Raw genomic sequence first — 14,788 nt, forward strand, 5'->3', positions numbered from 1 at the left:
TCCCTCTCTTGCACAAAGCTGAGCCAAGGCACAGGGCTTATGTACATGCCCAGCTGCCTGTCAGCCCAGGGGAAAGAAAACAAATGCACCACAGCAACAGGCAGACCTGTATATGGGCAAGCCCAGACTATTGGCTGGTGTGCCTGGCTGTCAGACCTCGGTGCATCCTAACTAGGGAAGTCGAGGATGCTGGCTGATTCTAGCCATTAGGGGATTTAGTAGTGGTCACTTCTCTTCTTGTGGTCAGCAGCAACACAGCACAGCACAAGGGGAACTAAAATTACAGTATGGGTAGCAAGGTACTGTGCAAGCTATGGGATGTGAAAAACACTGAGATAGTTCCTTTGATCTTCCCGTCTAAGGTATTTTCCCTCTGATTTCTGCATCTCCATCCATGGATGCAGGATAGCAGTAAAAAAAGGCTAAAAGCTGAAACTCCATGTCAGGGACCAGGTGTCTTGCACTCCAGTCACTTTCAATCCGGCAACTCTTTGGCATGACAATGGCATTTTATGGTTTCTCATGGCTTCTCAGCTACAGGCAGATCTAGAAGACATCAGCAGGGTTGCAGTTGTCACCAAAATGCCCCTACATGAGTAAGAATTAAAGGTAACAGGTTTCGCCATTTTTATTCCCTAGCTACTTTCTCTTCCTATCCCTGTGTTCAGGAGAGATGCTCAGAACAGGTCCATATTTTGCAGTTTTGAACAAAAGTCTGGCCTGCTTTTTCTTTTTAGTGAAAGTCAGAACTCGAGAAGAAACAGCGTAGGAGGAGTTAGGCTCACACAACATGCAGTCCTGCATCTGCCCTATCATATTCCCTGGCCCGAGATGCTTTCCCCCACTCAGATTTTGTAACTGGTGCTCAGTCCTTTTGCAGTCTCAAGACCTGACACCTGTGTGCAGAGTGGGAAGAGTCACACAGAATGGTCAGCATGTGGTTTTGTTCAGGGAATGCTGGAGAATACCATCCTTCTTAAGAAACTGATTCAGCCACAGTAATGATACTTCAGGGAGAATAAGTGGGAAGTGATGGAAGTAACATAGTGTTGGAGTTGACAAAGCAGAAGGAAAGTTATATGCAAGCTTCTAGAAATTACTCCAGAAGCCTAGCTGCTAAATCCCTGAAGGCTGGGTCTCTACCCTGCCTTTAGTCACTGCTCCATCTCCCCATAGAGTGACTTTCATTATTCTTCCTGTAGAAGGAGAGGATGACATTGGCTCTACTATGCAATTTGGTCCTACCTTACCCTCTGTCCTGAGTCCAGCCAGCATCACAACACAGTCTCTGTGTTGGGGACGCTGCTGACCCATGTTAGCCCAAATAATTTGCCTATAGTCTTTCTTTAACATTCAGTATTTTAATTCTGAGATGACTCATCTGGGCCACTGCTTAACCATTATCATGACTTGGGTCATCACTTTCAAATCAGCCTGAATTTTCACATCTCTGTCCAGCAAACAGCTTTCATGTTCACTTCTTCCTAACAACACTTCCTAACTGAGAGAAGAGTTACAATCAAACTGTCTGTTCACTTAACAGATCCAGGCTCAACCCATCACCCTTCCTTCCTGCCATGCTGGCCCATACTTTCCCTGCACCCTGCAGTCTCTGATCGGCACCACATTCCCTGGGCTGCTGCTGAGTGAAACTACTGAGGAACCATGTGGACTGTACAGCGCAGAAGTGGAAACAGAATCCACAGTGAGGTGCACAAGGGGATCCAGAAATGTAGAGCATACATCCCACCAAAAGCCATGGGATCCCTGTTCCCAGCCCGTGCATGCAGAGTGCTGCAGGCATCAGGGCCTGGATTCACACTTCTTGGACCTGCAGCCAGAACTCACATAGTGTGGTGAGCTCAGTAATTACCCGATTTATCTCTTCATTCCATCCCAGAGAGGAGCAAAGTACCACGTTTTTGCCTCCTCTTCGGAGCCACCTGATGCCCCTTTGGGGATGACACCAGATCCACAGCGTCCCTCGTGCCTACATGAGCTGAAATGTTGCCCTTTACAGCGCTGGGCACCTAGCCAGCCCTCCTGCAGCCAGAGGCTGCGCGTGCAAAGGGCCGGCGTGTTTGCACCCAGCTCCGTGCCATTCAGCCTCTCCCAACAGCTGCTCTGGGGGTGATGGGGGCAACCAGATCCTTTTCCAGACCCCCTGGAAATAGCCTTTGCCAGGCCTGTTTATTCATTGATTTAAGAAATCCAGCTGCAATTATGAACAAGCTACTGAGGAAAGAAGCCTGAGCTGGGGACTTGGCTCAGGGCAGGGCTTCTTGCCACTGTGCTTAAATTTGTGCTTGCTTCATTGCAGCCCTGTCCCTACCACCATCACAGGCACGATGCAGTCACAGTGCTGGTTTCATCACTTCACTATGCATCATGCAACTTTCTGGCAGCAGAAATCCCTTCTACCAAGGTCTCAAGGCTCTGTGACCAAGGAGACAGAGAAACAATCTTGGTCGTTGCCATTTTTCACTGCCATTAGCCTGTCACATTGCCTTCGTCAGGAAGCACTGAATCCCTGATCCTATTGGCATAATTGACTCCTGCAAAAAACAAGCCTGGGTCCTGATGGCATGGGACAGCTTGATCTGTGTCCCCAAAGATGTCAGTGTTTCTTCAGTTCAGGTTTACTTTAATTTGGAATAAGTCCTAAAATCTTGCTAACCCTTTCTTGTCAAGCCGGTTTTGCATTTGGCACACAGCTTTGCTGAGACCCTGCTGAGCAATTCCACAGGAGAGATATTTGGGAGCCTCAAACATTCTTAGCTACAACATGGATTGTCTTCAAAATAAAAAAATGTTTTGAAATCACAGCATGGTTGATACCAGACAGGACATCTGAAGATTGCCTACACCAATCTCCGGAAAAGAGAGACAGCTAATGGAAGTTTACCAGAGCCTTGTCCAATCATCTTTTGAACTTCGCCAAAGCCATAGACACACAACCAATGTTACACAGTTTGGCCACCATCACCATAAAGCCATTTTTCTTTTGTTTAAATGCTTCCCCTCTCACAATTTACACTTGTGCCTGGCAGTATAAAGAGGCATAAGATCCACCCTGACTCTTCTCCTCTCTAGGCTGAACATTCCCCATTCTTTCAGTCTCTGCTCAATATGATGGTTTCTTTCAGTAGGCAAGGACTTCACTGCTGGGGTGTTTGGCTTCAACTTCTCATGGTTGCTCTCAGATCATTCCCAAATTAAAACAGGTCATCAGTAGGTGGTGTTTTCTTCTATACCATAATCAATTCACCATACAGTCTTCCTATTTTAGATAGTTTAGCTTGTTGGTTTCTTTAAGGCTTTCTTACAGCCTTAAAACATGGTCCCACCATGGGGTTTTTTCTGAGCTGTCTCCAGTTTTCCAGCTTGCTGGTCATTGTGTAATACCATACCCAGGAGGTATCAAATACTGGTCACTCACTCCTACTTCCCACACTCATCTTTGGGACAGCAGAAATCTTGTTAGCTGTTTTTGTTAAAGATTTGACCATCCCTACTCTCTGCCCCTTTTAGCCATGCAAAGAGCCCATTTGCCTTTTTAAACAAAACAACACAATAAGAACACATGTAATCTTGTATATCCTCTGTGACTTGGCAAGTTTTTAGGGGTCCTTTTGTAAGGATACCTTTTATACCTATGTGTTCCTATCTAAGAAGGAAAATGTATTTTGCTTGTACTTATCAAGTTATCCAGATCTCTTTGACTAGCTTGTTCCTCTTGCTACCACCCTATTCATGCTTGTGTCACCTGTTTTACCTGCTTTGCATTTTCCTTAAAATCATGGTTGGAAATGCTAACCAGTTTTCATTTAACAACTGATCCCTGCAGAAACCAAACAAAATAGAGCATTCCAAGCAGACAATTATTTCTTCTGCCTATTGAAAGTTCTCAATCCACTTAATCTATATTTTTTTGACTTTGCATAGTGCATTTTCTGAACCAATACAACATACCATAATTCTCTTTATCCAAAGGTCATACCTTACAAGAACTCTGTACCATAACATTGTGAATTTACTGTATCAAACAAGGCTTTATTATAAAATTTATATATATGGTTCATATATATCATTCCAAAAAGCCACATTCCTGTTCTGTAATTCTCCATTAGCAAGCATCTGTAACAAATTTTCCATTATTTTTCACTGGATAGTTGCCAGCTACCTGGCCTTTAGATCCATTGGTATTAAGGGTTCTCCACTTTAAATATAGAACTGCGTTGGCACCTTAACACTCCTCTGCTATTCCTACAGTAATTAAAGAGTAATTAAAGCCAAATCTCAGCAGGCTGAGATTTGAGTTGAGCAGCATTTATTATGATTTCAAGTAATGAAAAATTCTAAGGGATGGAAGTAAGCAGAAGAAAACCGTATCTTGGACAGTGCGAGCATAATGCTGTTTGGTAAGGTAGGTTGGGGAGCTGGAAGGAAGACTCATGGCATAAGTGATGTAGGAAGCAGAAGAGCACAAAATAGTAGTACAGAGGTGATGTTGCTGAGAGAGGAGTGAGCAAAAGGTGTCTACCAGTTGATGGGCAGTGTTAGTAGAGAAGTAATGCTAAAATGCCAGTAAGTGAGAATAAGCTGGAAGAAAAGAGCTAGAGGTTGGGAGAGCATAGAAGAAAGAGAGATTAAAAAAAAAGCTGGGACACTATAAAGCATAGTGCTGGGATACTGCATTATTAGAAGTTATGAAGCCCTTGAGAGTGGAAAACGAGCTGTGAATGTTTCCAGCAAAAGACCGGGTTAAATCCAGGTTAAGTGCAGGAAGGGATTATTAGCAACAGCAAAATACTGGGGATTGAAAAAAAGGTAGAAAAGTAAAAAAGGATTACTAACCCCTAATTTCCCTCCTTTTCAGGATCAAAATGTGCACCTAGGAGGATATTATTAGGAGAGGTATGTGTCTGGGAAAGGCCTAAAAAGTGATAGGAAAGGGGGAAAGGAAAGTCTTCTAGAGGGGTAACCAGGCATCTAAAAGCGCATTGAAGGACATCGTCTCAGGACCTGAAGGCAGTACAAGGGAAGAGAAGTGTTTGGGCTGGCACGAGATAACCTCAACACCATAACCATTCCCCAGCCATCATCCACGGCCACGTGCTGGGGTCTCCCCAGCCCCTCCATCCCACCAGCCTGAAGCCACCCTCCAGGGTCCTGGTGGGGGCACAGGCAGCATTCAGAGACGGCCCCTGCCTTGGGCAGCTTGTCCTGAGATAGCTGCAAGTTCTGACGCGCTCCCTGCTTCCCAACAGCAAGCGCGTCCCAACAGGCATTTATTAAGAGGGAAAACGAGCCATATACAGAAACACAAAAGTACATATTTTACTCTATTTTGAGACACGGCAGGTGCTGCAGCCTAAATATCTCCCCGGAGTTCTGTGGCTAGGACACAAGCGGATGCTTCACGCAGTCATTTCCAAGAGAGGGATGTTCTCAAGCCACAAGGAGGCGGCACGGGGCAGCACTGAGTCCCGGGGTGCGGACCATCGGCTGGGGAAGGAGCTTGGCTCCGTGGCAGCGGGGACAGTGCTGCAGAGAAGCTGCTCTCCGGGTCACCGTGGCCTCTCCCGCCCAGGCCACCACGGCGCCCAGCCCCTGAAGCTCCTTGCAGGCTGAGACCCTCCTTCCCTCCTGCCGTGGGGAGCGGGCTCTAGGACTTCACGGCCGCCTCCTCGCTGCGGCCATCCTCCAGCCGCCACGGGCAGTGGACGTAGCGCAGCACCCCGCTGACGGGGCCACGCTTGGCGGGATCCAGAGCCAGCAGGCTCCGCAGCATCCCGGCAGCCTCGGCCGTCAGGCGCTTCCAGTGCCGGGGCACGTCCTTCTCTAGGCCCGTCTCCTGCCACTGCATGAAGTTCTCGAAGAAAGGGTCCTCCGGCAGGCTCTGCTCCCAGGGGAAGTAGCCCGTCAGCAGGCAGAAAAGCAGCACCCCGAAGGCCCAGGCGTCCATGCTGGTGTCGATGGGCACCCCCTGGGCATCAGCGGTGTTGCTCAGCTCGGGGGCAGTGTAGGGGATTACCCCGGCCACCAGCTTGAGCTTGGTGCCCCTGGGCCGCGTCAGCCCGAAGTCAGTGAGTTTGACGAGCCGGCAGTCGGGATCGAAAAGCAGCACGTTCTCAGGCTTGATGTCGCGGTACACCAGCCCCCGGCTGTGGATGAACTCCAGCGCGCTCACGAGCTGCTTGGCACACTGCTTGGCGGCCGGCTCCGGGATCCCGTCCTGCGCGGGGAGAGAGATGGCACACGCGGGGCGCCTCGGCAGCCCTGCCAGCCGGGCCCTCGCCGCAACGCTCCGCACCTTCGCGCTCCACACCTTCGCGCTCCTCACCTTGCCAGCCCGAGGCTGCTTCAGTGCTGCAGACCCCAGATGAACCCACGGCCCACTGCCTTCATCTCCCTCCCTCTGACCCACCCAGCCTCTAGCCAGATGCTAGAGCCCAGTCCCCACGGCCTTGTGGCAACACTCACGCGGGGTTTGATGATAGAAATGAGGTCTTTGTGCAGCGCTGGTTCATAGAGGAAACCATAGTACTGGCTGGACTCAATGGCAATTCCAAACATGCCAATGATGGCAGGGTGGGCGGCGAGGGACAGCGCTACGCAATACTCATACAGGAAGGTGTGCAGCTTGGTACTGGCTTTGGGTAGCAGCTTGAGAGCCATAGGAGTCCCTGGGAATGGGAAGAAAGCCACACCAAGGCATGACAGAGCAGCCATAGATCTAGGCAGTCATGACCGCAGGGAGGTCTCTAGTCCAAAATTTGTGTGGATATACCCTATGGACACCAGTCTGGGAACAGGCACTGCCACTGGTGTGAGTTTTGAGCCCTGGGCACGCCCGGAGCCCTGGGCAGAGTAGGAACGTTCAGGATACATGGGCCCATCAGTCGGAGCTGGGAAGAGCAATGTCAGGGCACTCATATGGCCAGCCCAGATCCTTCATTCACACCCTCTGTCCATGGGCCTTAGGGCACCCCTTCAGCTCAGGCTTGGGGCTCCTTGACTGAACCCTGTGGTGGGACTGCTGTTTCCATCTATATCACATGCCATCTGGTGTGTATCTGTGAACTCTCTTGACCTTCACTTGTGGATTAACTTCCTGGCTTGACCCTGGACCTGTCTTATAAATATAATCTTGCCGGGTGTTCTGGGATGCCCCTTGGCATCACCTGGTCCCTGGCTGGATGTAATGGGATGGTTCCTGGCTGGGGAAGTCCCTGTCCTGCTGGTTACCCTGGGAATCCTCCCTGCCCTGCCTGGTGCCTGGCCCTGGCGTGCCACCAGCCCACCCCATGGCCCGTGCCCCGGTGAGTGGAGGAGACAAGGCGCAGTAGTTCACAGGGCACAGTCAGTTCCTTACCTCTCTGCCTGTGGATCACTAGCATCACGTGGCCATACTTGCCCCTGCCCAGCTCCCGAACAACCTCATAGTGCTCCGCCACCTCGGCGCGCACCAGGCTCTGAGCGGTGATCTCCAGGAGCTCCTCTAGCTTGGTTGGTGCTGCTCTCTCTGACACTGCTGCAGTCATAGCTGAGCTCTCGGCCATTGCTGAGCGCTGCAGAAACACCACAGCCAGAGTCAGGAACAACACAGCACACACAGCGAAAGCCAGATCAGACATGCAACACAAACCATGCCCACGGCAGGGCATATTCCTGCCACTTGGAGCCTGAGTGTTCTTGCTGCTGTGCTAAAGTTGAATTTGCACTTTTATACAGCACATCTCTGGGAAAAGCTCCTCATCATAGTAAAGGTCTATGTATTGAAAGGAACCTCCTCCAGCCCTCTAATCCTTTTGCCTAATATTGGACAACAGGCAAAACATTAGCAGAGCCCCAGATTTCCAAGTGTGACCCAGTCACCTCCCCTTGCTCTCCTTAGCCTACTGCAGCAAGACCTCACCTCTCTACTGAGAATTCCACCTCTACTGCTTACTGGAGAAAGTCCTTGAGGTAGCAGACGAGACAGACCTGTCCCTTAGGCAGAGGCACAGTTAGCACGTGACAAAAGGCAGAGTGCCCTGAGGAAGCCAAAGGGAGCTCAGTACCTCACATGTCTGACGACATTTCTGACCAAAAGTCACGCATCTGTGCAGCCAAGTGACTTAGACAGGAAGTAACCTGGGACATCAATGGCACTTTGAGCTATAGCCAGCTGCTTCAGACCCATTTCAGAGAAGTGTTTTTTACATTTTTCCCAGCCAGCTACAAGGCAGCATTTTAAGGCCCGTGTGGCAGCACTGTCTCCCTGTCTACCTCCTTGTGCTCTATACCAGGCACTTTGGGCCCGGGAGTTCCTCCCGGCCTTGGAGCAAGGTCACAGAACCAGAGTCACAGGATGGTCAATGCCAAAAGGTACTTATGGAGACCACTTACTGCAATGTCCTGCTCAGAGGAGGGCTAACTAGAGCGGGTTTTGCCCAGCCATTTTAAATATCTACAAGGATGGAGACTCCATAGCTGCTGTAGGTAACCTGTTCCACTGTTCAATCACCTTCATGGTAAAAAAGATTCTAACTTATGCTTAAATAGAAATTCTGTTTCAGGCCCACCTACTGCCTCTTGTTCTGTCACTCAGTATCATCTGATATTGTGGTACACCTGGTTGTGTGTTTTTGCAGGTATTCCTATGCATTGATCAGATGATCCCCTCAAACCTTCTCTTCTTGAGGCTGATCAAGTCCCAGCTCTGTTAGCTTCTCCTCCTATGAGATATACTCCCATATCTTAACTGTTCTCACATCTGGATTTGTTCCAGTATGTCCACATCTCTCTTCTGCAAAAGAAACCCACCGCTGTTAAATCTAGTCATTCTTAAAAATAAAGGAATTTGGAAAAAAAAGCAGTATTTAAACCTGAGAAATCTACAACAAGGCTGAATTTCTACAGGAGCCTGGGACTATTTGTGGGAAAATTCCCCTTCTCTTCCTTTCCTTCTCTCCTAGACTGCATTTTGAAATCTTATCCAATTCTGAAGTGCCAAGTTATTGGCCCTACTTTTCTGCAAAGGCTTTGACTTGGTGCAATAGCCAATAGCAGTCAAATTTAGTACAGTCCATGGAGAGTACAACAATGAACAAGTGTTTGCATGGGAGGGGATAAATGGAAGGCTGGGGAGAACAAGCATTTTCAAAATTTTGCTTTGAAGTCCTCCTGTTTGCTGCCCAGACAACGAGGCTTGCAAAATTCCAGGCAGCAAGGGCATCTCAGAACCCACAGCTGGATCCACCCTGCCAACAAATTTCCAAACTGGCAACTTCCTCATTTAGTTGGAATATAGAGAAAAAACCTAAAATGTAACAGACCTGGGAAAGGCATAGACCTCCCTTTGATATTAGATAAGCTAAAGCCACATGAAAGAGTGGAGTGGAACAACAGGAGAGATGTCTGCTTGTCATTTGAAGAACACATTATACCAATATTTGTGGGGAAAAAAAAAAAACCTTTTTCTGCAAGACAGTGTTTCTCCTGTATCAAATTCATGGCCACATACAAGTTCTTGACAGAAAATTGTTTACAATCTTCTTAGAGAACTGAAAGTCTCAAACCTGAGTTAGGTAAAATTTCTACCCTTGTATGCTGGCAACTTGTTACTGCTGTTTAGCCCAAAGGTTAGAAACCTGTTGCTGCATCAACTTTAAGTATTATTCAATAGTTTTATACTTTTCAAATATCTATTAATTATTATCTTTTATTATTGAATTATTTACAATATGATTAATCTATTTTATATGATTCTTTACTTCTCTCCTATTTACCATGTTAAAACTTGCTTTTGTGAATGGGAGGATGTGCTTTTGTGTATACTCTAGGTTCTTAGTTCACTTTAGGGATTCAAAATGTTTCAGTCCATAAGCTTTTGCAATTAACACACACACAAAAAACAAAACAAAAAAAAAAAAAAAAAAAAAAAAAAAACACCACAAAAACAACAACCCAGATCCCAAAAATTCTTGTATCCTTCTACTTCACAATTCAAGTCAACAGCAACATAGCTGGAACAGATCCATACTTCCATCCATGGCCCCCATGGCATGGGAGGGCAAATGGTCCGGGTTCAGAGTAGAGCATTAAAGTGAAAGAGCCAGCTTGGAAGAACGGAGTATCCGGAGGATAAGGGTAGAATTTCCTGAGGGCCTGTGACCTGAGGGTCTGATCAGGGCTCCTTATGAAGGAAGCCCCAGCTGCAGCCACTCCAGAACAGTTTGCAGACTTTGGCCCTTGCTATCCTTGGAGTCATTAATTACAAGACAAAGTGCATACTTGAGAAAATAGCTGACGTTGTCAGATCTTTCTTTGAGATGCCACTGCGATTAGCTAGGAAGGTAAGTGAGGATCAAATTTGGGTCATGCTGAGTAGAATGTGCCTGGGTGCTCTGCACCTACTTCTGATACCTTCTAAAGTGTCATTTTCCCTTTGCAGACTGACAAGCACTGAGGAGTGGGTCACCAGGGCCCTGGCCAGGATGCATGCACCATTTAGCTGTGCTGTATTTTTGAAGGCAGCAGGCAGAGCAGTATTCAAAACTGTTCTTTCCTCTGCTATCCTTTCTGTGCTTCATCCCTGCTAGAGGTCTTGCTTCTAGGCTGATGACCGTGGGAAACTGTAATTTCTAAAAGAATCTCTAACTATAGCAGCAAAAAGCTCACACCCTTTACACCATCACGAGATACTTCTGAACTACCTGAGAAGTTGAGGGGGATCTAGCTATGGAGATACAATGTCTTGGTCCAGGTAATGTAATACTGATTCTTCAGCCAAAATGATTAATATATTTTGTGCAGAAAAGCACTTCATATACGTCAAAAGCCAAGGACAGTGTGATCTCTGTATAACAGAGACATAATGTGCTATAATGACAGAATCACAGAGGTGTTTAGGTTGGAAGGGACCTCTTGAGATCATTTATTCCAATTCCCTTGCTCAAGCTGCAGCAACTGAAGCACGTTGTCTAGGAAGGTGTTCAGCCAGGTCTTCAGTATCTCCATAGATGGAAACTCCCATCAACGAACACTGCTTGGAAGAGTCTGGCTCCCTTTTCTTCATTCCCTCTCATCAGATATTTATATACACCAGTAAGATCCCCTCTGAGCCTTCTCTTTTTCAAGCTGAAGAGTTTCAGCTGTTTCAGCCCCTTCTCATATCAAAGATACTCTATGAAAAATGGCCTCGAGCATATGGCATGTGGGGTCCACTTTCTTGTCTGACCTTCTACGGGGCCTTAACACAAACCAAATAACAAATAGCATCTGGACCATCTTTTTCAAAAAGTCATTCAGGCTTGATCCAAAGACAATTGGTCAATTATAAATGCCAGTGTGAACATTCTTGCTTTTTAGGTATTCATATGGTAATTTGAATTTACCTAACCTGCTGCTGAAGTTTCTCAGATAGAGAAAAGAGGTTTCTAATACCTGTTAAATTTCTCCAGATTCTTGAAGGGTTTATATGCCCTGTGGTCAGTGGTATGACCCCAGACTATGAGAACATATTTTCAAGTAATTACATTGTGCAAAACTATCAGACTGAAGCTCAGGCTATGCATTTAACTGATGCTTTGCTTAGGCTTCACAAAGCATCTGTCACACTGTGCTTCTGTAATGCCTGCATCAGTTAGTTGAAAAACAGATGTGATGCCGCCACAAAATGTTGTCACATTTTTAATTGAGAATAAGCATCTCTATGCTCTCTGATCAAGACAACTCTCAGTCTTATTGGTTCAATAACTTTCTGTCTAATAGTCAAACCAAGCTCTCAGTTTGTCCAGTCTGCTTGTCCAGCTCTCAGATCTGTTTCATGGCTCTTTTCTAAAGTCTCATGATTTTTCTCCTCCCATTCCCCACATTAAAACCCTGTCTGTCTTAGAGGAAACGCCTCCTGTCACACATTCACCTAGAATTCCCTCCTGCCTCATGCTGTGGCCTCAAAAGCTCTTTTTGCACAAATGACACACAGGCTGCCCTACCTTATACATCCATTATGAGTCCAGAGGTTTTCCAAATTACTGGGGGATGCTGGGGAAAAAAATAACTTCCTCTCCATGTCCCTTTATGGGTGCTGCCTACCTGGTTTCTACCTGAATATTTTTGCACCATGTTTAGGAAAGCACGTTTTGCTCAAATGGATTTAGTGTGCCAAGTAATTCAGATCACCCCACTCAGCTGTTATCACACTTCTGCTGAGGGGCTGTGTAAGGATCCCACCTGCAGGCACTTCCCACCAACCTCTGAATTGATGGTTTGAAGCAGTTCTCATCCTGGTACTGATTCATATAGCACCTGCCAGAAATGTCCCATTCACTGGTCATTTCCTGAAAGTTATCTGTACAAATTCATCCTGGCATTGGTCTAAACCAAAAAGCCACACATTTTTAATAATTTTTTTTAAGCCCAGTATATAGTAGAAAATACCATATTTTACTGCAGTTCTCACCCTACACTTTTTTTTTTTCCAATCCTAACTCTGTTATAATATTTTTACCTTTGTCAATGATCTAGAAGAAAACACTGAAATCATCCAGAAAATGTTTGCAAATGGCACAAAAAGCGTTTGGGTAGACAATGTGTTGCTTGGTAGAACTAATGCATGCACATACACACATACAAAAGTGTTTCAAATGACCAAGAAGTCAAGATTTTAGTCTGGCATTGGATGGGTGATGGGAAAAAGAAAAAAAAAAAAAAAATACAAATCTGACACATCTAGGTTCTTCATGCTGCTTAATGGGCACTATGTAAATCCAGAAATGTAGACTTGGTATAGCCTCACTACTTCAGCAGGCCTTAAGACATTGGATGATACAGAATTGCCATAGAAATAATCTACAGCGATATAGATACACATCCTAATGTAATAGATACGAGTCTAAGAACATAACAGAACAAGGGTTACTGATGTTACAGATGCCACTTTTGCATTCACTCTGCTAAAGAAAATGCCCAAAACGAATCAGATGCAAGAAACATCAGCAGTGAGAGGCAAACAAACATTTTCCAGATGCTAAATTAAGAAAGTGAGCTTCACTGTAAACAAACAAGCAAACAAAAGTAGAGACAGCTGTTCAGCTTCACGGTAGGCTGAGATGATTGTAACAAAAGAAGAGATCTGTTCTGAGGCGATGTGACTCTTAGAGCAAACTCCAGTTTCTGCAGAGGGTCCTACATACAGATGCTATGAGACAGTCTGAAATTTAATCTCCAAAAATCAGCTGAGTTCGGGAAGCTGTGTTTCTGAAGAGCTGGCCACCTGTTAACAGCTTCTGCACTACAACTGAGAATATCACACACCAGTGGAATTTGTACTTTTATAATAAAATTATTTTTCTGTTTGCTCTGCTTTGTATTCTTCTTTATCTAACTTTTTACAGTGTTTCTTGAAATGTTAAAAATATGTTGATATGAAGAAAGCCTGGGTAAATTTCCTGAACTCTTCTGGAGGCTGATAGATCAATAGAACCAGTTACTGGATGTTTTCTATCTTTTTAATGATATCAATGAGCCCACAGTTTAGCAAGCTACCACTGGTGTCCCCAGTTTGACAGAAAAAGGACAAGAGAAAGTCATGACAATGGCAAGAGGGCTGAAAATTACAGGGGAAACTTCCTGTGGAGTCGTCTTTATAGCTTATCACATAGTGAAGGAGTTACTCGATCATCTTTCTGAGTACTGAAATTTCATGGAAAAGGGCTCTCCCAGTTAGGTAAAAGCATTATAATAAAACTGATAAATGAAGCTGAAGTGAGGCCATTTCAAACCTGCGTTGTCGTCCCGATTCTGTGATGAAGGATATTTACCCCAAAAAATCTCATCAAACATTATGGAAGAATTTCCTTCCGTCTTCGTAACCTTTGGTTCAAGAATGGCATCTTTTTTATTTCCCTGAAAGATCCACTCTGGTGCAAACCACGTTTAATACAGCAAGGGATAAGAACAGATTATCGAAATGTTTGCTTGTGGCCTTATTGCCGGTAAATTTACGAGCTTCTTCCTAGAACCGGTCGGCAGGCTGGTGCTTAATCTCGCCGCAGAGAATGGCACGGCTCTGCCGGCAGCAGAAGTGAGTTCAGGGCAGAGGCACCCAGCAGCCTCCCCGGAGAGCCCCGTAAGGCTCTCCGAGCCTGCAGAACGGCACAGCCTCCGCACAGCAGCCTCCTCGGACAGAAACCGGCCGCAATCCCACTGGGACCAAGCCACATCACACCTTTCTCCCAACCAACCCACCGAACACAACTGGACACAAAGCGACCTTCCAGGGCAAAGCCCACCAAGGAGCTCGCCATCAGCCCGCCTGGGGAAGTGAGCGCACTCCGCATCGCGCCGGCACACCACGCCCGAGTCTCCAAAACCACTTCGAGAGGGGTGGGAGCCCTTTTACATGCCTGTCCGGCGTCTGTCATCCTGCCACCGCTGTAACTTCCCTTGCCTCTCTCCTCTCGGCCGGCACCAGGGCTCTCGCCTTCCCCAGCAGCGCAGGACAGCCAGCCGGCCGCGCCCGCCCGCTCCCCTCGCCGCGGCCGCCGGGCTCAGCCTGCGCCAGCCGCCGCAGGCGCTGCCAGGAGCGCCGCGGCCGAGCGTGACGCTCCGCCCCGTCCCCATGGCTCTGGGCCTGGGGGCACACTGCCTCCCTGCTGAAGGTGACCTCCGGGAGGGGAGAAAAGAGGGGCAAAGGGGGAAAGGACTATCCAGCTACCCTCTTAATGGAGGGGGACGTGTTTCAGAAGTCGGGGTGGGATCGTTTCTGCTCTAGCCGTAGGGTTCGAAACCCCCAGGG

General features: G+C 47.0%; 1 protein-coding gene across 2 annotated transcripts; it reads right to left on the minus strand.

Annotated features, from left to right (window-relative positions):
* Positions 1 to 5,316: 5,316 nt before the first annotated feature.
* On the minus strand, positions 5,317 to 14,535 carry LOC120763822 (serine/threonine-protein kinase SBK2-like). 2 transcript variants are annotated; one of them, XM_040087403.1, is made up of 5 exons: positions 14,397 to 14,535; positions 7,379 to 7,574; positions 6,487 to 6,689; positions 6,038 to 6,238; positions 5,317 to 5,902 (listed from the first exon to the last, which is right to left on the minus strand). In XM_040087403.1, exons 1-5 carry the CDS (start codon positions 14,412 to 14,414, stop codon positions 5,669 to 5,671), a joined length of 852 nt encoding a protein of 283 aa, XP_039943337.1. In that variant the 5' UTR covers positions 14,415 to 14,535; the 3' UTR covers positions 5,317 to 5,668. The 2 variants fall into 2 exon arrangements, with proteins under 2 accessions (XP_039943337.1, XP_039943327.1); XM_040087393.1 differs by having other exon boundaries at positions 5,317 to 6,238.
* Between the last annotated feature and the right edge of the window lie 253 nt (positions 14,536 to 14,788).

Source organism: Hirundo rustica, chromosome 1, assembly GCF_015227805.2.
Source record: "Hirundo rustica isolate bHirRus1 chromosome 1, bHirRus1.pri.v3, whole genome shotgun sequence".
Classification (NCBI taxonomy): Eukaryota; Metazoa; Chordata; class Aves; order Passeriformes; family Hirundinidae; genus Hirundo; species Hirundo rustica.

What these genes read in the sequence shown, in the direction of transcription:
- LOC120763822 (XM_040087393.1), bottom strand. An exon ending in AGTGATCCACAGGCAGAGAG is followed by an intron (nt 6,690 to 7,378) that starts GTAAGGAACTGA and finishes TCCCATTCCCAG; the next exon opens with GGACTCCTATGGCTCTCAAG. An exon ending in TTTCTATCATCAAACCCCGC is followed by an intron (nt 6,239 to 6,486) that starts GTGAGTGTTGCC and finishes CTCCCCGCGCAG; the next exon opens with GACGGGATCCCGGAGCCGGC.